Genomic DNA, 25,915 nt, shown 5'->3' on the forward strand with positions numbered 1-25,915 from the left:
GTCAGAAATAAGACTGCAGCACTGTATTTGCAACCCTGATTTCAACAAAGGTGTGTAGCAGAATAATTAGATACGGGCTGTAATGGAAATGTCAGTGGGTTTTCACTATTCTTCGACATCAAACAAGTATGTCTGACAAGACTCCGCAAAGACAACGCCATCTGGCCTGTCTGCATCAGACCTGTTGTTTAAAGATGAATGAATGCTACACAGTGGTGAACATGGCCATGTCCTCACCATTTCCACATCAACTGCCACATTGAGTGGCCTTTTTCACGTGCAATGCTAAAATAGTCATTTCTCACATGTGATATATTAGTGTGTTCAACTGTCATTAATACACAGGTTATGAAGATTTTACACATCTTCTCATCATTTTTGGTTGTAAAAAAAACCCAAATAACCTGCAGAATTGACACCATGGTGTTCTACAAAGGATGCTATGTCAAATACATTTTAGCTGAGGGGACACATAGGGCTCAATTTCATCCTGACTGGTGAAATAATGTCATAAAAAACATTACATTTAAACTTTAAAAGGTTTTCTTTTGTTGCTGTGGCACAGAGTAAACTTGGTGTCTGTATTTTTTGCAAAAAACCAAATAATTATTACAAACTCAACATAATGCCAATTTTAAAAGTGTCAAAACTGATCCTTAAGAACACACTCCCTGCAGGCCTCAGTTCTTGTTCGGACGACTAAGCCAAACCTGGCATGACATTATCCTGCCTGACTAAAGATATGGATCAAAGAAAATGAAAGAGAAAAACTGGCACCTTGCTAGGCGCTAATACAACTGACCATCAAAACTTAAGTGGTTTGCAGGCTTGCTTTGGAAAAATGACAAATGTTTCAAGTTCTACTTTATCACTCTGCCTTCTTTCAGAGACAGAGAGAGAAAAAAATCACATTAAAACAATGTCCAAGAAAGCTTCTTTTTTGTCAGTACCTGCTGTTCCCGCAACACCTACAGAATGGACAGTTATGTAAGTCCGTGCAAAATTGCCATCCACCAACAAAAAGCTTGTGAAATGCACCTCTGTGGAGAAGCTCTCACTGAATGCCATGTGGCTGAATGCATGGAGGATACAGCTGTGACATAATGCAGTCGGGGATGGAAAAAGGTGTGGCACCCTGCTGTGGAATAAATTACGCCGACACAATTCTTCCCCCCCCAACATTGGTGAAAGGAGAAAACAGAGTTCGACGGGGATGTAATAATAAAAAAAAAAGACAAGAAAAACACTTTAAGAGATTTTCCCTCAACACACAAACAGATAAGACTTTATGAAATGTATAGAGAGATGTGTACATTTTACAGTGACTCACCCGTTTCACATCTTTCCCGAACGTCTCACTGTAGCTGGTCCCCAGAATCTCGAACTGTACGTGAGAATTGGAGCCTTCAGCGCGGAAGTCCATCGGTCCCGTCAGCCCACTGATCCGGACCTGACACAACAACAGCAGAACACAGTTAGAGTGAGAGATGCACAGGGGTGGAAGAGGAGAAGAGTGGCTTTTTATTGTATTTGTGAGTTTTTATTCAGTTTGTTTTGATTAAAAAAAAAAAAAAAAAGAAAAACACTGCAAGGTCAGAACCTTGCGTACAACAGGCCTGTGCTTAAGAATCGCTGCAAGGCTTTCATTTGAGAGTGATTCACAAAATTATATTTATGTTGCGTTAATTGCTTTTTTATAAAAAATGAAACATTTATTGAGGATAATGTATTCGAAGAAAAATGTCAGAGTAAACAGTGCGAATATAAACGGAAATCTCAGGCTGCATTTTTGGACTACTGTGATGTTTTACAACATGTAATTATCAGCAGGAGGTTTTCAGTGTTGTTCATGTGCCACATCATAAAATATATGCAAATTATCCCTTTAATTGTACATCTGCAAGCCTGGATAATGTGAGATTTTCAAAGGAAACCTAGATATTGTCAGATGAATGCTGTTTTGTTGATTAGATTAAAATTATATTTATTGAGCGTTTCTGAATAATTGAAGCCTGGAATGGTAACATTTTCAGACAGTGATCTGTTTCAGAGACATCAACAAAACAATGTGATGGTTTGTTGCTTGTTCGTGCTCCACTTGGTCATCTTATGTCACACATGAGATTAAACCAGCATGATTCCCCACGCAGGAATGAAACATTCCATTATCAGATTGAAATGGACGACATCGAGCCACTTTCTACTTCCAGCCGATGACACCTCCCACCCCCCGAATGTGTGAACCGAAAGAGTTACACAAGCATAAAGAGATCAAAGCCTGGAATCTGCCACAAATCCATCCTAACGCCAAAAGTGGAGCTCACATTTAAAATTCAGCTTCCTTGAGGGCATTTTAAAAATAACTGCATCTGAATCGCAGTCTCCAGCCGGGATCATAGCAGCCGAACGCACTTTCTGCTGGAGTGTTTTGACTCTTTAAATCACCTTTAAACTTAAACTAAGACTTTTGTCAAAACCTTGGCAGTAGATTTCTCATGAGGGACTACTCGTGATTCATGACACAACGCTATTATTGTCTTTTCAAACAACAGCAAATGCAAAGCAGCGAATTCTTTTTCTTTAATTTGAATACCTTTTGGATAGTGTCCAACATGGACCACCCTCCGTTCCATGGTTTGGTCGACTTCCTCATGCAGTTAAGACTGGCCATACTGTGCCACTTCCGGTCGTCCAGCTTCCGGTAAAAGGCGTGGGCCAGCATCAACACGCTGTCGTACAAGTAGAGGTTGGAAACCTGGTGGGGAAAAAAAAACCCCAAAATGATGCAGTCAGGTCTTGAAATCTTTTAAACTTTGATATCAATTCAATTTGGCTTTGTTTATATAGCTCCAGGTGCAACACAGTCATTTGCAGGCACTTTTATAGAGAAGAATCCAACACGGCACAAACTGGTCACAAGATATCTAACTTTCTGAGGGTTCTAAGAAATCCCACACAGCCCCACGGTGAACCCTTCTGAGTGAAATCTGTGACACAAAAGTACTCGTCTTTCAGTCTGGATGCAGTCTGTGAGGGTTGGAAGATAGGTAAGAAAGTCTCACTTCATAATAAAGCCATCTCTTCGCACTTGGAGAAAGAGTGGGAACTGTTTCTTTTTTCCTGCCTGACAATGTCACTGCAACCTTTTGGTGCCATGATGAAGACCTAGTTTCTGTCTTGATACACAATTGCCCACTTCTGTATTTGGAGGAAACTTTCTGGTCAAGCACTGGGGGTGACTTGCTGCACACTTATGGGATGTGGCTTCCAGCAGCTGGCGAGACAATGCGCATGAGACGAGCAAAAGGCGAGGGTAGCAATACTCCAGCGGTGCGATATGAAGACCGTCATTATTTCCGGTTCACTAATCATTTGCCTAACAAATTTCCGAACTGCCATCAGTGCATCTGTCAGGAATCATGTCCGCCGCCTCATGTCTTACTGTGACAGTGAAGTTGATGGCTCCTCTCGGTCGAGTCAAGTAAGATCGTCTCAGGGAAGCATTACAAGCTGCCACTCCGGGCTTTCAGTCCGTGACATGTTTATATTTCTCTCGAAGCCTCTCGGTGGCAAGACAACCTACAAGTCAACTCCGCTTGCCGCAATGTCACCGAGTCGAGAGCTAAGGTCAGGAAGAAATGTAACCTGGCAGCTCCGAGCGTCTGAGGTCAGCCACAGCCGGTAGGGTAAGAAAGGAATGAGCGCAGAGAGCCACTCCTCATTGTTTTACTATTCTGATGGATGCTTAAACTGCCATTACCCCATATTTAACCCTCTTTCATGTGAATTATTGAGGACTGTGGGTGCGCTAGCCACATGGTTTTGCCATCTGTCCAGAGTATGGACGAGAAGCAATGTGAACATTTCAATAGAGCTGCGGGGAGCACAGCCATTTCGCTCCAGATGGATTGAGCGAAAGAAAAAAGTCTGAGAGGTGTAAGGAAGCACTCCTCACTCTGTATAGAAAGTAATAAGTGGTGGGGCGAGCAAGGTCACTTTGAAGACCCAAAGTGGAGAATGACATTGTGTTTGAGAGATAACAAAGCTCCACTGCATATCGTCTGCAGTGATCCCTTTTGTCATTGACTAAATTTAACTTTGGTTGGGTCCCTGTTTGAAAAAATCCCTAATACCAATCAGAGATAACAGAATTTGCTTTACAGCGTATAGTAATGTTCACTACAGAATCCCCCTAAGCTTGTCCTATCTCATATTTTATATTAACAAGTAATATATTGATTTTTGGTCATCTACAATCCGGGAATGTTGCCGGCTTCAAACAGATTTTACATGTCAATAAAAACATACAAGCTTGTCACTTATTCAAAACAATAATTGACTCTGTACTGTCAATTACTCCCCAGTTACACCGTGCTGCAGTGATTTATATTCATGGGCATTCATATCCCTCATAATTATCTCACCTTGGGAGTTTAATATATATTCAGCTGCATCCATAATCAATTAACATCTGTATTCAGCCGGCGTTCGGCAGATGTGTGCGTGTACTGCCCTGTACCTTGGCTGCATGCTTTTGCTTTACAGTTGCCACTAAAACTGTGAAGAATGTGTGGAATCAAACAGGAATCACGCTCATGGCCCTTCGCAGCATAAGTGATGTGCCGAGAACAAAGCGGAGCCGCACCGCGCTCGTTTTATGTGATAGTCCTGCTGGCTGCTGGAGAAAATTGGATGAAACATGCTACCTGCTCCTCAAGCAGGGTCACTGTCCTATAAATACTCAAAGCAGAAAGGATAAAACCCACATAGCAAAAACAATTTAACTTTGCCACTCCTGGAATGGCCAGTGCAGCCTCATTCATCATATGGCTTTCAGATTGTGGATTAAACACCAAAAAGCTCTTAATCTGAAAGCAGCTGATGTTGTTGGATATATGGTTATTTGAAACTCACTGAATCATTATTTATGTTTTGCTATATTTCTCATTCAAAAATGTATGCGAAAAAAAACTTCTGTTAGTTAAAGCAGGATTTCAAATCTTCCTTATGCAACCTTTGGACACTCAGGAAATACATGCAGAGTACTGATACAGACTTTCGAGTACGTTTTGAGGACATGTGTAGTGATTAACCTTTCATTATGGTGATGACTGAGGGCCCACACTTTCACAAATAATTCCATAATTGGCTCATAATTAAACATGTAAAGACAAGTGTCTATTTGTGTACTATGTGTATTTATTTCTGTATTAGATATTCCACTCTTGCCTATTGCCATGGGAACAACATCCATCACACTCTTACAATGAATAATTCTACATATCAAACAAAACACAGAATTTAAAGAAGAAAGCTATGTGATATTACTTTAAACTCTCTCGTGCTGCAGCCAAGTAATACTTATTAAATCGTATTATGGTAATGTATGTTGGAAATAAAAACAGCGTGTGAAAATTGTTTGGCAGGCCAGTTAGAAAGTATAATCTGAAAGTACGGCCGTATCTTGACGTATTTCTTGTAACTACTACACCTGTCACACGTATGGCTGAGCATTACATCTTATTTTATCATTTTCAATCATTCCCATAATATTTAAATAGTTGGTACTGTCCTTTTTTGTTTTTTCCAACTCATTCCATACATGCGCAGGGCGTATTTCTACAACCTTCTAGACCGACGGTTGCTTAATCGTTTTTAACAAGGTAAATCAGAGATCTTGTTAATATTTTTTGATTTAATTTGGCAGAAGATGAGGCCAGGGAGACACATTTACCGTTAATAAAAGCAGACCGGTCCGATCGCGGCAATATTTAGGGGCTTCATTAGTGAACCTCAAAGTGGCTGTTACCTCCAGGGACTGCAGATAGCCTTCCTGCGGGTCGCAGAGCAGAGAGGAGATGCGATGATTGTTCCTCATGCAGCGGACGTTAGTGTCCCTCCACAGGGGGAAGATCTGTCGAATGATGGTCATCCTCCCCAGGGAGCCGTAGATCAGCTCCATCATGTCTGCGTCGCTCACCTCCTGAACGCAAAGACACAGGAAGACTTTGTTTACCATGATTGTCGGACGGAAAAATTCAGATAAGAGAATCTTAATGAGCTGTATAATACTAGATGACTTAGGAGTACAGAGAAATTACAATAAGTTGGAAGAATTTCCAGTGAAATGACAACAGCTGCGAGGAAGCAAGGACTCCTGGTGCTACAGTGATTTATAAATCATGTTTTGATATATTTTATTATGTATATTATATTTTATTAAATGCAATTATCCATTTCATCAAATATGCTAATATAATATACAAAGTAGGCCGCTTTCTTATTCCATCATTCTCATCAAAGTGACAAATCAATGACTGCTTCAAGTGTATCCTTCACGATAATCGTGCAGGTGACCCTTGGTCCTCTCCTGTGGGGGACGCTTGTGGAGAGGATGGGATCAATATTCATGAGACACTGAGCTGCCTGCGAGTCTCCCGGGCCGGACAGTGGTCAATGCTGAGGCAGACAGTGAGTCTCTTGGGAAACGTTGGGTTCATATACTATCTGACAATAAAGCCACGGGGTTACTGACGGGTCAGAAACTTAAGCAGTTCCAGGCCACGGCGAAACCGCTCCTCACATCCATGAATACATGCCTGCTGTCTCCTTTTCTAATCGGACATTTTGATCTTTACCTTTTTGCATCGACCTCCTTGTTGTTACAGCTGGTGTCTGCCCGCACTCAATGTAAATTTCTCCCTTCTTCTGCCATTGAATAGAGCCTCTCTTCTTTCAACCCAAGGTGGATTTAATTATGCTATTATCTCTCCATCACTCATTTTCAGTCTCCTTTTCATCTTTATCTTCATTTAATGAACCGTCTTGTTTGTTTTGTTAAATTTGTGGTTCAATTTCCCTTTGTTCAGCTCTGTTGTTTTCAGGCATGTTATAGTTACATGTACTCAGGGTGAGGTCTGTTAGCATATTGGTCGACAGATCCCCACCTGTTTAATACTTCTTAATAGCTGCGAATGCTAAATGAGCACTCTGATTAGCGTTGGTTGTTAATTGAAGCACTCTCACCTCACAACATACCATTGAAAACATACCATTACCCACTTCAAATCCAGTCTTGTAGCCTTTTTTATGTGGGGTTTGCATGTTCTCCCTCGTCGTTTTGTGTGTACGCTTGCTCAATAAAAAAGAGTATGATTTTGGATCAATTAGTCTTGAATTTCGATTGACTGATCTGACCAGGATGTACCCTGTCTTCACCCTTATACCGCTTTCACACTCACCATCAGTTGTGCATGACCCTGCATGACCACGTATGCATGTGTAAACCAGTGTAAAAAGCCAGGTGAAAGGTCACACGTAATACAACACAATCATTTGCGATTATCTAATTTAGCATTGTTCCTTTTCCTACACCTGCGAGCCACCTTGTATGCTGTAGGAATGACTATGCAGTGATCAGGGGTGGAAAGTAACTAATTACATTACTCGCGTTACTGTAATTGAGTAGCTTTTTTGTGTACTTATACTTTTTCAAGTACTTTTTAAAAAGTGTAATTTTACTTTTACTTAAGTAGTTTGTTTAAAGTAATGTACTCCGGTACATTTTACATGACAAACGTTACTGAGTTAAAAAAAAAAAAAAAGAAAAGAAAAGAAAAAAGACTGAAACAGAGAAGAGAAAATGCGTTCGGGAAATGAATGACGGGAAGGAGAGAGTTCATTGGCGTGAGCAGAGACAGACGATGGCGCAAGCATAGATATCTTATAGAACACTATAAAACACTATGTTCTATAAGATATCTACAGGCGCCAGTCTCACACACAGACGATGGTGGTACTGTTTCCACCTCTGGCAGTGATCCTCCAGACTCTTGCCTCATATTGTGGACTGACTCCGACTTGTACAATTAACCTCCAGCCCGTCTGCCACAGTCCAAAGAAAAAAATTAAACAAGTCGGATTTTTTTTTAATTTAATTTCGGACTGTGTCAGAAAGCTTCAGACTATTGGCCTATTGATTTTAGATCATTTCGTAAAGCCACATTCCGGCCAACTTTGCAGACAGTTTAAAATGTGTGTTTTAATAAAAATATTTATGTGTTTTAAACTTTCTCATTATTTGTTCCCAAAAATTGGACTGAGGCATGCTGGGAAAACATCTCCACCTCCCCTACCATCTCCTGTTATAATCAACCCCCCTCTGGTTTTGTCATCAATCACTCCTTACATTCTCATATGATAAAACTGCCAAACTAATAGCTCACAAAAAGTAAAAGAAATTGACATTAAAGTTGTCGTCCGACTCGTTGCAGTTTTCGTCTTTGCTCAGCATGAGTACAAGACTCCTCAGGTGATTTCTGGCTCACCTACTTTCTCTTTTCTGATTCTTCACAGTCAGTCAGGTGGAACTCATGAATATTCATGAGTTGCCATGACACATTAATCAGACAAATTATGTCACATGGTTCACAGAGCTGAACCCTCACGTCCGAGTTAATACCTTCCCGTGCCATCCAGTGCGAGTATTCTGTCACTATCAGAGGTGACAGTTATGCCATAACCTGACCCGGCGGTGACGCTGACCAATGGGACGCGGTTCACAAAATGAGCGCCTTTTAACCTCTGTTTGAGGAGAAACTACCGACCATTAAGCCACCATTTAGACAGCGCCACCATCAATTTCCCAAAGACCATCTGCACACAAAAATTATCACTTACTTCAAGGCTGGTGACCGCAGTGGTCATCCCATGCATTTTAAATCTACTTCAAGGTTTTTTTTTTTTCTTTTTGGAGGTACTGGTTGACAGCCTATAAATTAAATCAAAGCATTATTTCTGACACCGGCTGACAACACGCAAACTGCTCTCAAAACCTATTACTCCAAATGATTGAGCTCTGCGTAAAGCCGTGTGTAAAACCACTCAACATTTCAGCGGACCACCAAAAACAGTAATGCGAACAAATCAAACTGACGTACAGAAAATAATTTTATTTGTGCTGCTCAGTCACTGCTATTAATTGTCCATTACGCATTAAAATAAATATATCACAATCAAACACAACATGTCATTTAATTGGAAATTAAGGTGCTTTTTGAGGCTGGAGGCAACTCTGCTGATAAGTATTGAGCCTTGAACAAAGGAAGAGCAAATTACTGTGGCATTACATGAAACTGAGTTGTTCTTCACTATAAGACACACACAGTAGGTGCATGTCCTTTAATGGGGTATAAATTTATTTTGCAGAGAAAAAATAATGGATGGTCGGGAAATAATCTCGAGGTTCCTCTATCACGCAATCATCTTGTGCTATGAGGGAATAATTGGCATCCTATTATCTTTTTCTTGTGCAAGAAAAAGATTCAAATGTTGAAAATCACAAGGCGCATGCTGTGGTGATGTGTGAAACCATGACCTATAAATTATGGAGGGTGTGATATTCAAGTGTGAAATTGAAGCTTTCTTCTTGCACATCAAACAATTGAAATTCTAAGGTTACAGAAATTATGCAAAATTGAAGGGTTTCTTAATTGGATGTTCTATTCAGCTTTTGCATTAATTGTCATGTATTATTTGCTTTGCATTGATTTGCATCAATCACAGGAAAACAACATACAAGTACAGACTATGCAGCTTATTTGTCAGTAGCAGCAATGAACATCTATCAGCAATGCTGCTGCTACGTAGTGCACTGAGCGCAGCCAGTATGCACAGCATCTTTTATTGTCAATCCAACAACGATAAAGGATCCAAAATCAAAATGATTTGAAGGTCATCCATCCATCCATCCATCCAATCCTATGAATCCAACTTTGGGATGCAAGTATCAATTCAGTCATCAAATAGCCTAAAATCTTACAGGATTGTGGGGGAAAGTCATCGTACCTGATGAAAGCCAACAAACCAACAATTTCTGAAATATTCCTCTGAGTGGACCACTTTATGGTATATTATTTCTGCAGTTACATCATGATATGATTTACCAAGCTTTGCAAAAGAGTTTATATTTTAACTTGATGACAAAATGGAACTCAACTATGGCAGATTTTAATCAAGCGAGGGATTGTGTAGGAAAACTGTATAGAGGTTGCCTTGTTTTTGGTTGCTGCACAACCCAAAAGAATCCTGCATTTGTACCTCCCACCATTATTTGATGATTGTTTAATTCTCAAATTGGTGAATTAAGTTAGTAATGATTAAGCAAGGATTTTACAGGGCTTCATGAATACTCTCTGACGCAGTGTCAATGAAAACTCATTTATGAAGGAAACCACAACAGCAGATTTAGCAGCACTTCGTCACTTCCAAAAAAAAACTGTCTTATTTTCCAAGCCCAGAAGTCTTTTCGATGGATATGTAAGTTATAATTAGGTAAGTTAGTAAGTTTTATATTTTTCCAGAGTTTTGAATTTCAGTGGGTTGATATTGTTTTTGGAAGCTAACAACGGAAAAAAAACAAAAAAAAAAACAAAAAAAAAAGATATCCAATGTGAAATGTTTCAGGATTGTTCCACCTCCTCTCTCGATTAACATTTTCCATCCAAACGTACCTTCAAACGTGAAACACAACAAGACAAACTGAGCTCTCTACTGTAAGTTTGGTTCTTCACAATTCATGACGGCGTAGCATGGAAAGGCTCAAGTGAAGCAAACATTTGCCACAACATATGGTCTGAGCAGGCGCTAATGCAACCTAATTTCATGCCAAACTGCACTTCACCGCTTGATCGGCATCAGTATAGCCGCCGCTCTCAGCCACCAACGTGCTCGTCAGTTTGTTTTGGACTGAGATACACCAATCCAGCTCAACTGCAAAAACAGGGACCTAAAGGGGAATCACATAACAGAGGACGTCTGTCACATGACATAAGATGGAATGACATGGAACTGATTACTATCTATAGGCTGTTTTTACAGAACAACTCTGTCGTCCATTCCATTACAATGATCATTGTTTATCACCAGTGTAAACTGAATCAGTGATACAGTGATAATCCATCTGTCCGTACAGTGAAAATTACTACTGTTCCTATGTTGGTACTCAGAATTTCACTGCTGTGGTGTATGAGTGTGTGTATAATTTAAATGACCCACCTATTATATCTTATGTTATAAAATACTCGTAGCTGTGAATGTAACTGCAGTCACATTTAGACACGATGGTCTATGAAAGGAGTTGGCTGTCTGGGGTCTTTCAGATTTATAACCATCACGCTGGACGTCTCCTGTGGTCACTGCTACTGGGTTAATACATAATTTTTGACACGTGAATTGGATTTCTGCATGGATGATCATTGCGGTTAATGATATAAGGAACAAACAGAGAATCCAAAGTCCTGATGAATGCCATATGCGACACATTCCTCTGACAAACAAACACAACAATCGAAGATTATATACTTCTTAATGCTTTAAATGGTCTCTTGGGCAATCCGCCTTTCAGTCCCATGATTTGTTGTGGTTGAAATTGTGGTAAATTGGGTTTTCTTTTCACTTGCTTGATGGGCAGTTACCCAGGGCATCAGTCACATTATGACTGTCCTCCATGACTCCGACTGTCACAGCAGGCACAACCACCTAATCCATCAAACATTCTCAAGTGTCACTGTTCTTGCCTTTGAAAGGGGCAAAAAAAAAAAACAACAGCAAATCCTCCCAGGAAGTGCGATCCATCTGACTTGACTGGATGGTGTCACCAGCAGACAGCCGTCTGTGTGCGAGCAGCTGCAGCATCCCGGTTTAGTGGGTGGTTTAGCGAGACACATGCCTGCCTGCCTCTCCGTGCACACACCCTGCTCACGCACCAATACTTAACCTCGTCTTTTCCCTCCTAAACATTGCGTCGGGCAACATTTAAAATCCAGTACCAGGATCTCTTTGTGGTCATATATACTGCTACGCCTTCAGCTTATTTTACTTTGGTGTTGTTTGGAAGGAGATGAATACCTGAGATCAAGTGATTTTTCAATTAATTGAGACATGTAAAGAATCTCCAGATACATTTCTGGGATATTTTCATGATGTTGTTTTAAAAATGTTCTGACAAACTGACAAACTATAAAAAAAAACTTGTTCTTCCACTGTGGTTGCTTTTTCTCATTCCTCATGTCTGAATATCCTCTGTTGGTCACAGAATACATCTGAAGATGTCACCCTAGGCATTTGGAAATTATATCAGTCAGTTTTAGAGAAAAATTGAGCGAATAACCCCCAGATTAATCAATAATGAAAATAATCATTGGCTGATAATGTGTTGTGTGTCTCTTGAGGGAACACTGGTGACAACATGACGAGTGGAGTCGCTTGAGCCATTTCATTTTGTGGCTGAAAGCCTGCAGTGTGATAAAAAGTGTATCAGTCCGGGAAAGTCTAATGCAAAATGTTATTGAGTTGCATTACTGAGAGATTTTCATGAGTTTTGAGTTTGACCCACGGAGATCAAAGTTGAGGACATTGCAGCATCTGTTGCTCCAGCAATTTCAGCCGCTAAATTAATCTACTTTACATTTTTTCCAAGCAACAAATGTCATCATTCTATAACGCAATGCAAGCATAACGGTTATATACTGTGTGGAAAAAAAAAGTCTCATCCAAGTAAAAAACATCAGCTTTATTCCTCTTGTTTGTCTGTTTCACATTGTTTTTCACCTCTTGATCATATTCACACATCATCCTTCTCGCTGTGTGCCCCGATCACATTTCTGGTCTGACAACTCGATTTATCGTGCCACATGTTGCAGATTTGCATAACCGCCTGCACTGATAGCTGAATGATGTGCGAGACCTTGCTGTGGGCCTAGCGGGGAGGAGAGCGGGGGATCCGGTCAGGATGGGAGGGGAACACAGAGCCCTGCGATCACCTGGTTAAAATGTATGTCACAGCTCTGAGGTGACCGGATGAATAGTAGCAACTGTCCACGGGGACTGATGGTGCATTCAGGGGAACGAGGCAACAGGGAGCTGTTTTTTTTTTTCCCCCCTGCGGGATTTTGTGATCCAGTCTTACTGCAACTGGTCAGACTAACAGGATTTTAAGATTTTGAGTGCAGAAAACAGTATCTAGGTATATTACCGGCTGGGATTACAGAATAGACCGGCTGCTGCTACGAAATGAAAGCGACTCGGCGAAGCAGATCGTAAAATTGCTCGGAAGGAGTGTTACACCTTCTAACATGGGCTGAAAAGACTCACAAGCACACACAGACACACACAAAAATAAATGCAGGGTGTTTTTGCCATAAGGCAAGTTAGGAGCTTCTTATGAATCTAATCACAGACTAATAGAAACAAATTAGCTTTGCACTTACATTTACGTCTTCTTCCCCTTCAGAGATAAGCATTCATTGTGAATAAATCATTTACAGTTAGATTCAATGTATGAGGTGCTTCCACTTGTCAGAAACGGCGTAAAACAGAATTTAAGGAAACAAGACGGGCCTGTCAGCAGCTTGTTTTCATGTTATATTTGTTTTTTGTTTTGCTTGTGTGTGTGTGTGTGTGTGTGTGTGTGTGTGTGTGTATGGGAAGAGCTCTGGAGGCCAACGTCTCAGAATAAAAATAGGTCGGCATGAGTAGTAATTGAATTTTCTTGTTAGTGTTCTCAACATGTCTATGTTATTCCGCTTTCAAGGTGATTGCCAGCTTAATCGGCAGTTCATTCTGGGTGATGAAATGAAAGACGTGGGGGGAAAAAAAAGCGAAGGATAAGGAGCGTCTTCACCTTCTCAGCAGAGAAGAAAAAGTAAAAAGGAAATGGGAAATAAATGTAAAAGGAGAAAATGAAAACTGAGGCAAGTTTTGTGTGCGGAACACAAACAACACAATCTTCCTTATATGAGAGATAACAGCACAGCAAGCGGCACTGCATCGAGCATTTAACCAAGCACTTTCGAAAATTAACATTCCATTAGTTTATACTTTCCCAGGGTCTTATACAATTAAAACTAACTTCTTCGTGGCCGTCTGCAGTTACTGACTGAACGGCACGCATGCATTTCTATGTGAATACCGCTTCAAATTTAAGCCCACATCTTGTTAGAGGCTCCAAAAGCCTTTCAGCTCAACAATGCGGCTTATAGGCTGGTGAATTCAGAAAGTGATTTCAAAGAACCCGGAGTCTCATTAGCTTCTGTGAATCAATACCGCAGGTATGTGTACGCTGAAAACGCATGACAAAGATGTGACAAGGTCTCCATTTGATAGCTGCTCATTATATTTGAAAATTAGGTAACTCAGACTGTCGGAATGGAGTGAGCCTCATTAACAAACTACAGAAATATTGAGGAAATTCCTGCACAGAGAATTTGTTTAACTCATAAACAAGTTATTTTTTATTTATTCATTTATTTATTTTTTTTTTACAGGCAGTTAATAGATAAACATTGCTGCCATAGTGTGTTTTCGACATCTGCAGCACAGTGGGAGACTTCAGCTTCTCCCTCTGAAGCTCAATTTTTCAGACGCTGTCTAAATAAAACGATTGTCAGAGGGAAAACAGACACATTTATCATGCCGTATAGATTATGAATCAATATGTGTCATGTTTTAGGATCCTGGTGACATGTTCCTACAAGAGAGGACACCGTCTTTCATTTATATTCATTGACACCTCCTTGAATAAAAGGTGGGTGGCTGCGAAAGGTCTCTGCGGATAGAGCGAATTTAAAGAAATATTAAAAACGTGGGCACGGACGTGTGTGTATGTGTGGAAGTACGTGCGCTACAGAGAGCCCTTATTAAGCCCAGCAATGCTAATATTCCAGGTGAATCTTATGGGAGCAGCCTTTTATCTAACATCTTTTATCCACTGCTTTTAGTATCCGGCCAATCCTACCCTGCTTCATCTCCAAATCACTTTGAATCAGTGGAAGTGCAGATTTGAGGCGCTAAAGATCCCCGTGAGCCCATTGCTCTGTATTCACAAAGTGCGTCTGAATTTTTGTGCCGTTACAGCCACTTCAGAAGACCAATTAGGTCAATGTCAGGCCTCCAGAGGACCGATCCACCGAGGGAAAAAAAATAAAAAAAAGACGCTAATATCAACAATTAAAGAGAAGGCAGTTATACAATATCAAAAAAAGGCCAGTCCCTGCGGCTGCCGGGATAAAGTAAGAACAAATAGTGTCTCATCTGAATCAATAATAAATGTAGTTGCCTGTCGTCCCATACTGCAGGCTTTCATTTGTCAGCGTTGACAACATAAAAGTTAAGCATAGATTGAAATACTGAAATAAATGTTCAAATTCACTCGGGTGTCTTGAGATGTACTGTGTGTGTGTGTGTGTGTGTGTGTGTGTGGCCTTACCTCATTGGCATAGACCCAGTGGCTGTCTTTGGATGCCAGGTTGGTTTCCACAGCCTGTAGTGATAAAATAAAGAGAGAGAACAAGTGAGAAATGAACAGAGCAAATTCTTTTAGATGTTACAAAAGTGCATGTCAGTCAGCAATCAGGTCTCACTGTAGCGTCATTTGTTAATGAAGATGTCCTAAAACATGAAAAAGGAGGAAAAACATCAGAAACATCACACTGCCTGTAGCATTTTAGACAAAGCAGCTTTCAAACATAATGTGATCCTCGGTTTTCGATGAAGCCATCAGTCTAAACGCATATAATATGCCCCGTACTGAGTTTTATTTTCACTGTCAGACTAATTTTGGCTTGCCCTCTAACATCTATTCATGGTGTGATGAACAGCATGGAGCCCACATAAGTGGGTGCTGTCTTGACCGAGCGCTGACATGACGTGCATGTTGTTGTGACTCAGACAAAAATAAAAGCAATACAGATCACCTGTTTCACAGCTTTCAAGTTAAGTTACCATATCTGTATGACCACAATTTTGTTTTCCTTTTCATGAAACCTCACTGTTTTGCTGGGAGGACGGCCGATATCACGACAGCTGCCAGCTTTTTGGCACACTGCAACTGTGTCTAAATTATATGAATGGTCAAATGTCAGGAGGTGGAGACCATATTTAGACGCATAATGGCAGCTTTGTGAGCATTTTGGCTTTCACATATTGAACAGAATCACACACATCTCTGAATGTATTAATGTTTTTTTTTTTTTTTTTCTGCACAGCAATGCACCCCTTGTCTCATCCACTTACATAAAACCACAGTTAAAGCAGAAGGCAGGCTGTAATCTGGTTTCTGAAGTGTATGTAAATGAGCCCGACGACCTAAAACCTCTCAGTGCAGGTGAAAATACATCCCTTCGGGATTATCAACGCCATCCGTGTCGTAATGGAGTCACTCCACCTGTCAGAAGACCACACACATTTGGCATCTGTCATGGTTCCTGTCAGTGCATGCCCTTTTCTGCAAATTGCTATCATTAGTGTCTAAATGAAGCTCTTTCACACAAAGCAATGAAGACTGAAGGGTTGTCGTATAACCGACAAAATCCTGCTGCAATCTTACTCAACTACACCACGCTCATCAATAATAGCTGGTGCAGAGTGTAGCACCCAAAGGCTGCTCATCGATCTTAACCTTGGAAGAGTCATGATTTCATTTTAATGCTCCTCTCATTGCCAGATTGATCTCATCAAACTGCAAGACAACCATACAATGGCAGCGAAATATTTACCTGCATGGCTGAAATACCACACTTAAAATTAAAGAGCTGGACCATAAGCCTTCAGAAATTACCCTGAGAATCAAATGGACTGACCAATATCATTGACGCACGCTTCGGAAAGACCAGGCAGGTTGAGCCACAACAGCAAGACTATGAGTTCTGAAATATTTGCCTTGAAAGCAGACAAAAGGAAGTTTGCTAGTGCCTCTAATCAGGTCAGAGTCACCATTTCACACCTAACAGGATTTATATGCGCCATGTCCTGCAGCAGAGACAAAATAATGCAACTTGTGAACATGTTTGTAGGTAATGCTCACTTAAAAGAGGTTGAAATCTAATCCACAGAGAAAGATAAGATAAAGACAATTTGAATGACTAAAAAAAAAAATAACAACAACAAAACAGAATAAAACGCCAGTTTTAAATTCAAGCTATCATGTTACATGTGCTAAATAAATATAAGTATGATGAGTTAATGACAGGATATTTATATCAAAGGTCAGTCCATAATTATATACTCATAATAATGACACAGGTGGCCGAAAAGCTGATGATAACACTTATTAAAGCAGTAGTTTATTAAAAGGTTCAAATCCCAGGTCACCACTGTGGGTCCCTGAGAGCATTTAAGTATTTCATTTACGCTCTGTTTCCTTTCTACATCCCAGGTTTCTCCTGCTCTGGATAAACTCTTAACATGTTATTCAAAATGTAAACTTGAGCCAAAATCAAACGTATGCAAGTATAAGTTATCCATCCTGGAAATAAGGAGCTGAAATGGCCCTTCTATCTTTCCTACATTCTATTACAGAAAGTGGAGTTTCGTGTGACAGGTGTCGGAAAAAAATACTGAGGAATTTTATTGGTGTACTGCGAAGTCCTTGAGCAAAAACACTGGAAGGCAGGTGTGTTTCTGTGCATTTTGCATTGCGGTTGTAGACGTGAACAGTGTTCAAGATTGAGCTGTGGTGCCACATGAGGTAAAAAGGTGAGCAAAAAGAAGAAACTGACTGAAAATTTAGGTTTTTCTCTCGCTCTCTCACAAGCATGCACACACACACACGTACGTGCACACACAGTATGTGTGTGGGCTTGGAAACGGGAGTTTTGGGAAATGAACTCGAGAGAGAGTTATTTTTATAAATGGAGCATACTTGTAATGAATACATTTATGTGGAAGTGTTTCAATGCTATGTATGAATTTCAGCGCTTTCAGCATCAGCTTCCCAGTTGCTAATCAGCTGCGAAAAACAAAAATACGTCCTTTTTCAGATGTGAAGTTGTTTTTGAAAAATTACATCAGGACTGGAACTGCTGCCTAAAAACCCCACAGCTGGTTTTCATGGGTTGAACCAGACCCAAAACTCTTGAGTCTCTGCCTATCCATCGGTTAAAAGAGAAGAAAGGCCACTACGTCACGTTCCCGTCGCCTGCACACGACGAGGAAATATCACCTTGCTCCTTTCATGTGCGAATAATCCCTGTGTTCAAATTAAGATGATGTAATCCTGGCCCAAAACAAAGTCTGACAACGATAACTATCGTCTGCCTTGAAGAATAAGCTTGACATTCAAGAGGGATGACAGCTCCTTGAACTGCACTCATTGTTCCAGACAAAATCTGTCAGAAGCCATGACGGTAAAAACAAACTCCAGTGCCGTGGTGTGGGTTAGTTAATGTGCAACCAGCTGGGAACCAGTGTTTTGCTGAAGCCCTGGGCGCGGTGGAACCCGGCACTTGAGAAGTTCAGCATTAGTTCACAACAGGAACGAGCACCAACAACTAAAGTGTTGTTCGGCTCAGTGATGTTTGCAAACTGATGCGTGAGTTTGCCTCAGCAACAGACTCGGTAAACATAAGTGTCTGGGTAGACTTTGTGAACTCATTTATTGTTTATAACTCTTCTACGAGAGCCTTGTAAGCAAACAAAAGATGGGAAAAACTTCTGATTATCAAGAGTAAATCCACATGCAGTATATTGGCGTACTAAAACCGCATTCATTGTTTGTTAGTTGCCTTGAGGCCGACCTTCATTTCAATATGTGAATTGACAGTTTCTCGGGCAGCTGCTCATCAGGATTATAAATACGTGGCTTCAAAACACAAAAAGCCTCTTGTGTGTAAGTACAGTTTCTGCATTTTTTTCTCTCTCTCTCTCTCGCTTAATCGGCTCCACGCCTAATTGCTTGTATTCTAGATTCCGTCGAACTCAGCAAAGATTTTCCTTTCTGCTTGAAATGCATCAATCCAAAGCCTGGAAACCCATTTGAGAACCTAAATGTTATCGACATCCAGGCAGAGTAATTTTGGCTTTGTGTGTTTTCTTTTCTTCTATTCACTTCAGGATATGATGTAACAGTGAAACTCTAAGGAGCAATGTGGTTTTGCAGAAGGAGGCGTCGACAAGAGCCTGGAGTAACATCTGAGGAATATTCCATACAGCTGATACAGCCAATGCCTGGTGACAGTAAGATCTCCCATCAGAGAGGCAAAGTACCCCAGGCTTGTTCTTATACAGTAGTTCCGCCACAAATGCAGCCAGAGAATGGCAACGCCAATTTAAAACCATGACAGCTGAAAAGGGATTGAGAGGGATTGCGGTTGGAAGGAAGTTACAGTAGGTGGGGGGAGGATGAGTCTCCTGGAAGTGGAAAGACGAGAGTGCTTGAGTGTGAACTGTTTCAAAACAATGATTATTTTTTTTACAGAGCAGATCACATTTTCAAAGCTAAAAAGCAGAGACTATATGAACTGTACACTCAGCTGTCTGAAAGCGTATTCACGCGAAAGCTGTTGATAAGATCAGTCTTGAAATATGCTCAGTTTGATGAAATCAAGATCAGATTTAATCAGAAAGAAGAAGAAGTTACGTTATCTTTCAATTGTGGTAAAACATAGGTGTTAGATATTCTGTGATCCTTCTCTGAATTCTGAAACGAATCTCCCAGACAGTTTATTATACCTGTTCCAATAGCCATCCAATCAGAAACAAAGATTTAACGTCAGCTTCCATCAAATACACACAATAATACTGATTTTGAAAGATGAAGTTATCTTTTCAAAAGCACTTTTTTTTTCACATACTCTATGACACTTCGAAAGCCATAAAATCTAAAAAAATCCAGATGTCAAGTACATAAAAAGATCTTCTGGCATTATTCACATTACTTGAAGAAAAAATGGATTGCTTTCTGTATTGGAGCATCTTTTCTTGACTGAATCTAAGTGACCTTTTCCACTTAATCATGAGATGTGGAAAAAAAAAGTTTCTATCTTATTGAAGCAAAAGTAATGGGAACCTTTTGAAAATTAATTTGATGTTGATGACAGTGATTACAAACTAATCAAGAGTTTAATTCCATCAAAAGAGAGATTTATTACAACCTGTAGCTGATGCTTGACTCATCAATGAGCGAGTGAAAGTGCAGTCAGATAAACCAAACTGTACTTGAAGACTAATTACAATCATGATTTGTGATGATTGGCTGTTTACTTCTACGAGAAGTTCTGCATCTTCACCGAAAGAAAGGAAAGAAAAACAATTAAAAAACAAAAAACTGGAGCGTAAGTTTCACCTGTGGCACCTTCCACGAGCAGAGAACAAAACAAGATAATGAGTGCAGACCCACAGGCCTTTATGCAGACTTGTCTGTGCAATGATTGCAACTTTGATGTAAGTGAATACGATGCAATATCACTGCTAAGATAATCATCTAAATTAAATGTTTTGAGAACAAGTATCTACAGCATCAGCATGTGGAAAGAACAATCTGCCTATTCACAAATGAAGAAAAATAAACCATTATCACTTTAATCAGTGCGTTACTTTTATGCCTGCTTGTCATTTAGTTGCAGAATAAGTTTTTGGTTACAGATTTCTCTAAATTAAGACAAAGTCATCAAGATATTCTTACTTATTTTCCTCACAAATGCTTATCTTATTCATATGATTAAAGTCTACGCGTGGAATAAATTATTTCGATCGTCACACACTCCCTTCCAAAAATTAGAAATTATTTTGTTGAGTATCTTTTGATTGTTTTTTTTTTTTTTTTTTGCTCTACATCCACAGTGCTTAAACGAACTTGTGGGTCACAATCTGTGCTTGCGGCATATCGTGACTCAGTAGTGGATGTTTACCTGAGGCAACAGCCAGCGTCGCTGAAACAGGTTTGACCTCATGAAACATATGCAGATGTGTTTACAGAGACATGGGCTGAACCACTGCTGGAGCATTATGGGAAGTACTGAATTCACAAGAATAACACCTCATCTCCAGATTGTGAGAAGTGAAAATGTAAAGCAGCAGTAATCCAGACCCACTGAGTGTTTGCTACTGTGTAGGTGGAGGTTTGACTAATCAAAATATAAGGAAATGTATATCCAACCTGGATTAACCTGAGTTGTATCTTGAGACGTTACCTGGACGGTGATAAAACGCGGTGCACAATGTAGGTTTAATTATGTCCAACTGTGTACCGAGGCTGATCTGTAATTTTCCTCCATTAAAATACACGTTCTCACATCCAGATAAGTGGTGCATTCATGCACAGATTGTAAAAAAAACAAACAAACAAAAAAAAAACAACTGACTGAGTGACTGCAGATGTGACTTTGTGTCCCTTTGTCTCTTCTATCTTTGCTTCCTCTTGCTCAGTCTGCCAGTTCAACAGATTTTTCCTTGTTCGAAGCAGTGCGCCATGGTTTTAAGGTCAGGTCTGAGTGCACAGCAACCAAAGGCTTGTGCTGATTTTAAGTGGGTGCCTTTCACCGAGGCTCACTATTTGGCTGTAATTTGAAGAGTGTGGACAATGAAAACGTTTTGGTAACCGTCACACCACCTGTGCTCTTTGTGTGTTAGAATCCCGCAAAGACCACAGGAAGGAGTAATGAGGTCTGTCATAAAAGATTCACAATAGTCCCTCTGAACCCGGACCTGCTACAGTTGCTGTGGAAACACTCCTCCAGAACACTTAATCCGCTCCATCAATGCAGCATCCGACAAAAAAAAAAAAAAAAAAGGTGCCCTCGGCATGCAGGTACAACCCGGTTCCAACTTCACACGTGTTCATTAGTACCAACTCATCACTGGAGTCTTAATGTCGAAAAGAAAGAAAGAGCGGCCGATAAAATCAAGAGAGAACTTGGTAGCGCCGCTGATCTGTAGTCCTCGGAGAGAACACAACAGCTGAACAAATCGCTCCTGACCTCGCGTTGTCAGTATTCAGGACCAGGTGGCCCACCCAGGAAGATGGCGCATGTGTGTCACATTAAAAACAAATCATGACTCCCACCTGGCATGGCATTCCGCCTGCTAGCTTCTCTCCCTGCATGCAGTTAGCTTCCCTCAGGCTTATGATATAGACACTGGGTGAATCGCTAATGTCCCCGAAAGGGGACTCGCCAGTTGCCATATTAGCCTTGTTACATCAACTATAATTAGATTAACATTAGCTTTGCGCCTATGGCTACAATACAGGCTTTGTTTGTACTATTATATTTATTTATTTCTGGTACAACATGCCCATTAAGAAAACAAGCTTTGCAGCGATAAAACGCCCTGTTTTTGTTGTTGGTTTTTGGAATAATGTAATGGTTTGAAGAAGAAATATATATATATTAAAAAAACAAGGTGCATCACCAATAATGGACAATAATATAGGATCCTACTGCAATTCTGTACATCCAAATTGCCTCTAAAGTAGGTAAAGATGGGCAGACATTGATACCGCAGACAATTGCATGTCTAAAAAGGTGAATGTTAAAATACTGCTGCAGTAATCATTTCAGTTTATGAAGAGGCTGCATTTCAACGTCCCCTGCCACACACCACTTCTGAGGGCTGCTGCTCTTATTGTGAGCCGTAATGTTGTGAGGGAGATTTCTGAGACCCGCTAACAGGATTAGAACTAGGTGTGACATTTTACGAATACCATAACGAGCTAAGAAGCTCCATGAGTGACGGCGTTCAGTGAGGCCGCGGGACTCTTCGGGGCATCGGCATTTAGAGGCGTGTCGACTTCTTGAACGGTGCAGAGCAAGGGACAAGGCACATGTGGGGATTTCCCCCACCTGTTTTGAGCCTGCCTCACAATGAGAGGAGGCAAAACCAACTCAAACTGGATCCGGTTTTATTGCTCTGATGCTTCTCTGCAAGCACTTTGATGAAATATTCAAACTGTCAGACTCCCCCTCTTCGCCAACACTTCATTAGCTCAGCTCTGATTATTATTGCACAGTTCTTTACTCATTTGTATTTTTAAAGCCGACATAATTCCCCCATTTTGAAAGCAAGCATCAAAGTACAAGATTGTTAAGACTTTGGAAATTAAATATTGCATCACTTGTTTTGAACGGAGAATGCAGAACTAATTGACTGGTTTTGAAGGTAAAGACTAAAGATCGTCAAAGAATGCAGGTGAAATTGATTAGATGTCGTCGGCGGTTAAACCCAGATGAGTCTCCGACCTCAAGTCTGACGAATGGATCGGCAAACTATTTCAGTAACAGAGCGGCACTGTGAGATTGCGAGCAACGTTATGCAGCCTCAGTTTGGATTTCAACAAGACACCGGAGTCCTGCTGCTGAACAATACGCCTTAACAGTGGATGAATGACTTTTCTTCTCTGCGGGGCGCCCTTGGGGATGTGCTGAACATAAACTAAAGCCCTGCACCTTGGGGAAATTTATGTTGTGGATCTTTGATGATATTTGCAATTGAATTTTTATTGCTCAGCTGATGGATGTAATAACCGAGGATAATTAACAGAGAGGAAAGTGATTACCTAATGAAAAAAAAAAAGAAGTTATTTTGTTCATCTTTGGCTTCAGCTGCAATGCAAGGACAAAGGGATGGTTTACATTTTGAAACGCTGTCCAGTGCGAGGGACAACAATTCTTAGAATCAGATTTTTTTTTCATTGATTTTATTCCTTTCTATGTGAAGCTTCTTTATAGTGCAGATGCTAAACCATGTTTACACCTGACAAACACACATACAGTATACAATTTGATAAATTTTACTTGAATGAAAAGAAAACATTGAGACTATTAAATCCGTAGTCTCTCAGATATCCCTGTGGCTGTCTTTGAAGCAGATATTTGGTGCTATCAATCAGAAAACACAGTCTTTGGAGAAGTAACGGCAAACGACCTGGAACCGGACAAATGAACAAGATGACTCAACTCAAAATGACTGTGACAAATGATACCCAGTAAGAAAATAAATAAATGTGTGATTCACGGGAGCAAAGGACAGCAAAGGAATGCTATTTGAATTCACCTGAATAATACATTGCCACCATTACCGAACATTAGTTGAGCGACTTAAGGTGAATGAAATACAATAATTGTTTTCCATAAAAGCACTTTGTGCTATCCCAGGCCATTAGCTCTGGATAGTGAATCACAGAACTTTCCTTTCACACTGAACTTCACACCCGAAAAACACATCTTAAGAGAGGTAAGCCATTTTTATTTGGAAACGTATAAATAATTAAACGTCCTTTTAGTCAATGTTGCGTTCAAGGAGGGTAGTTAGCTCTTTACAAAAGCAGGAACAAAAGCAATCCTTCAACTTATTTAGTCAGACTCCTTGGTTTTTCTTCAGGCTGAAACCTAATTGGTGCATTATGTTTTTTTCCACTAACAAACAGTTTTAATCACATGTGAAGCACTGCAGTATACTTTAATAGCTGTCTCAGAATCCATAATCACTACAGAGTAACATCCCTGCGTGGCTATGTCACCCATGTCGGTGACCTTGTGAGACACCCACGGCTCAAAAAGCCCCTCGGTACCTTTATGTTCTGTGGATTTGCCTCTGAGGAAGCGCTGCCCACGAGGTAGCCAGGCTCATTCAGAGGACTCCACTCCTGTAATCTCTGCTTCGGGCTGCGCTTTCATACTGCGCTGCTGAAAAGACCTCAAAGTCACTGCTCACAAAAGGCAGCCAGGAAAGGAAGGTGAAAACAAAAGTGTGGCGAGAAACTTGGGAAAAAAAAAAAAAAACCCCAAAAGGTGGCATTAAGACATGACAAGCTTAGTCAAGACAAGATGAAAAGGACTCCGTCAGACAAGATTCTACAGCACATCATCCACACCTTGTCATTGTTTTTCACTCCTTTAACTCTCTCTTTAAGTCTACATATTTTATAAATGCCGGGCGGTCCGTCTACTTAATTGCGGTGACCTGCATCAAGGTAATGCAGCGTGTGAGGCCACGAAGGACAGCGCTGATGAAACACTTGTAAAATAGAGTTTTAAGAGTCAGTCACGAACGCCGTGACAACATGTACAAAAAAGCAGCAGTACCTACTGAGCAAGTACTTTCTGCATGCTTTTCTAACTTCCTGGCACCCAGTAGTATTTTTTTTTTTTTAACACATTAACAAGATCAACTAAAAATACACAAAATGTACTCTGGAAAATGTCATCTCAGGGTAACAACTGTACACTTTGCACAGTATATGAGAGCACTTGGTCTTTCACTTTCTTCCTTTATGCTTGGAGGTACTTGGCAGGTGCGGCCGATCACCACATTGAGTTTCATTTGACCTTCCAATAATATAAACGCCAGATAAGTCCATCCCCGAGTGTCATCTGACTGTCTGTTATTCTGCATCTCTCAGACTGAGTGCTGTTCTGACTATCCCTTTACCCGCATGCACACCCAAATGATATTTATTTATGCATTTTTTTGGTGAGCTTGAACGGGCCTGCATTTTGTAACACTAATATACATCTCACACTCAGCCAAGTGAATATAATGTGTTTGTCAAAAAAGATCAGGGAACATTGAATTGTGCTCTGTTTGCCTCTGTACAATAATATATATATTTAGACAAGCTTTTATGCACAATAATGGTGACGCTTATGGCTCAGACAGGTATGGTCCATTTGTGCAGATATACATCTCACTCATACTTTTGCCTGCAAAATAAAAGGATGAGCTGATAGTGACGCACGATTCTCATAACAGTACTCAGGCTTGGATTGTATGGCTTGATGCCATTTTTTTCCCTTAATATACTACAAAAGAGTTACTTCACACCGCCTCTAATCTTTAGTGCAGTAAACAGGGATGTTTTGAAGTGTAGAGCTGTGAAGACAGAGGCTGAGGCGGAAAAAAACAACAACAACAAAAAACACAAAAAACTGAGGCCATAATAAATGACAAAAAGGCATACTGGGTACATGGTACCAGTGTTTTCCTTTCTCTTAAAAAAAAAACACGTATAACTCTGGCTATTTTATAAATCACTGCAGTGTGCCTAATGGCCCTGCGTTCATACTCTCTTTCTCCTCTTCAGAGGAATCAAGAACTTTTTCACGCTGCCGAGTATCAAAGGTTAAGGTAAAAACATCGCTCC

The 25,915-nt window shown here is 40.4% G+C and overlaps 1 protein-coding gene across 2 annotated transcripts in view; it reads right to left on the reverse strand.

Moving 5' to 3' along the window:
• The window catches only part of grid1a (glutamate receptor, ionotropic, delta 1a), a 222,878-nt gene that overhangs the window by 28,627 nt on the left and 168,336 nt on the right, over positions 1–25,915 (reverse strand). For both annotated transcript variants that reach the window (XM_030106855.1, XM_030106854.1), the window contains exons 5-8: positions 15,266–15,319; positions 5,810–5,983; positions 2,594–2,755; positions 1,331–1,450 (exon numbers count right to left, since the gene is read on the reverse strand). In XM_030106855.1, the coding sequence (XP_029962715.1) occupies positions 1,331–1,450; positions 2,594–2,755; positions 5,810–5,983; positions 15,266–15,319 (510 nt within the window). The remainder of the gene's footprint in view (positions 1–1,330; positions 1,451–2,593; positions 2,756–5,809; positions 5,984–15,265; positions 15,320–25,915) is intronic.

Source organism: Salarias fasciatus, chromosome 13, assembly GCF_902148845.1.
Source record: "Salarias fasciatus chromosome 13, fSalaFa1.1, whole genome shotgun sequence".
Classification (NCBI taxonomy): Eukaryota; Metazoa; Chordata; class Actinopteri; order Blenniiformes; family Blenniidae; genus Salarias; species Salarias fasciatus.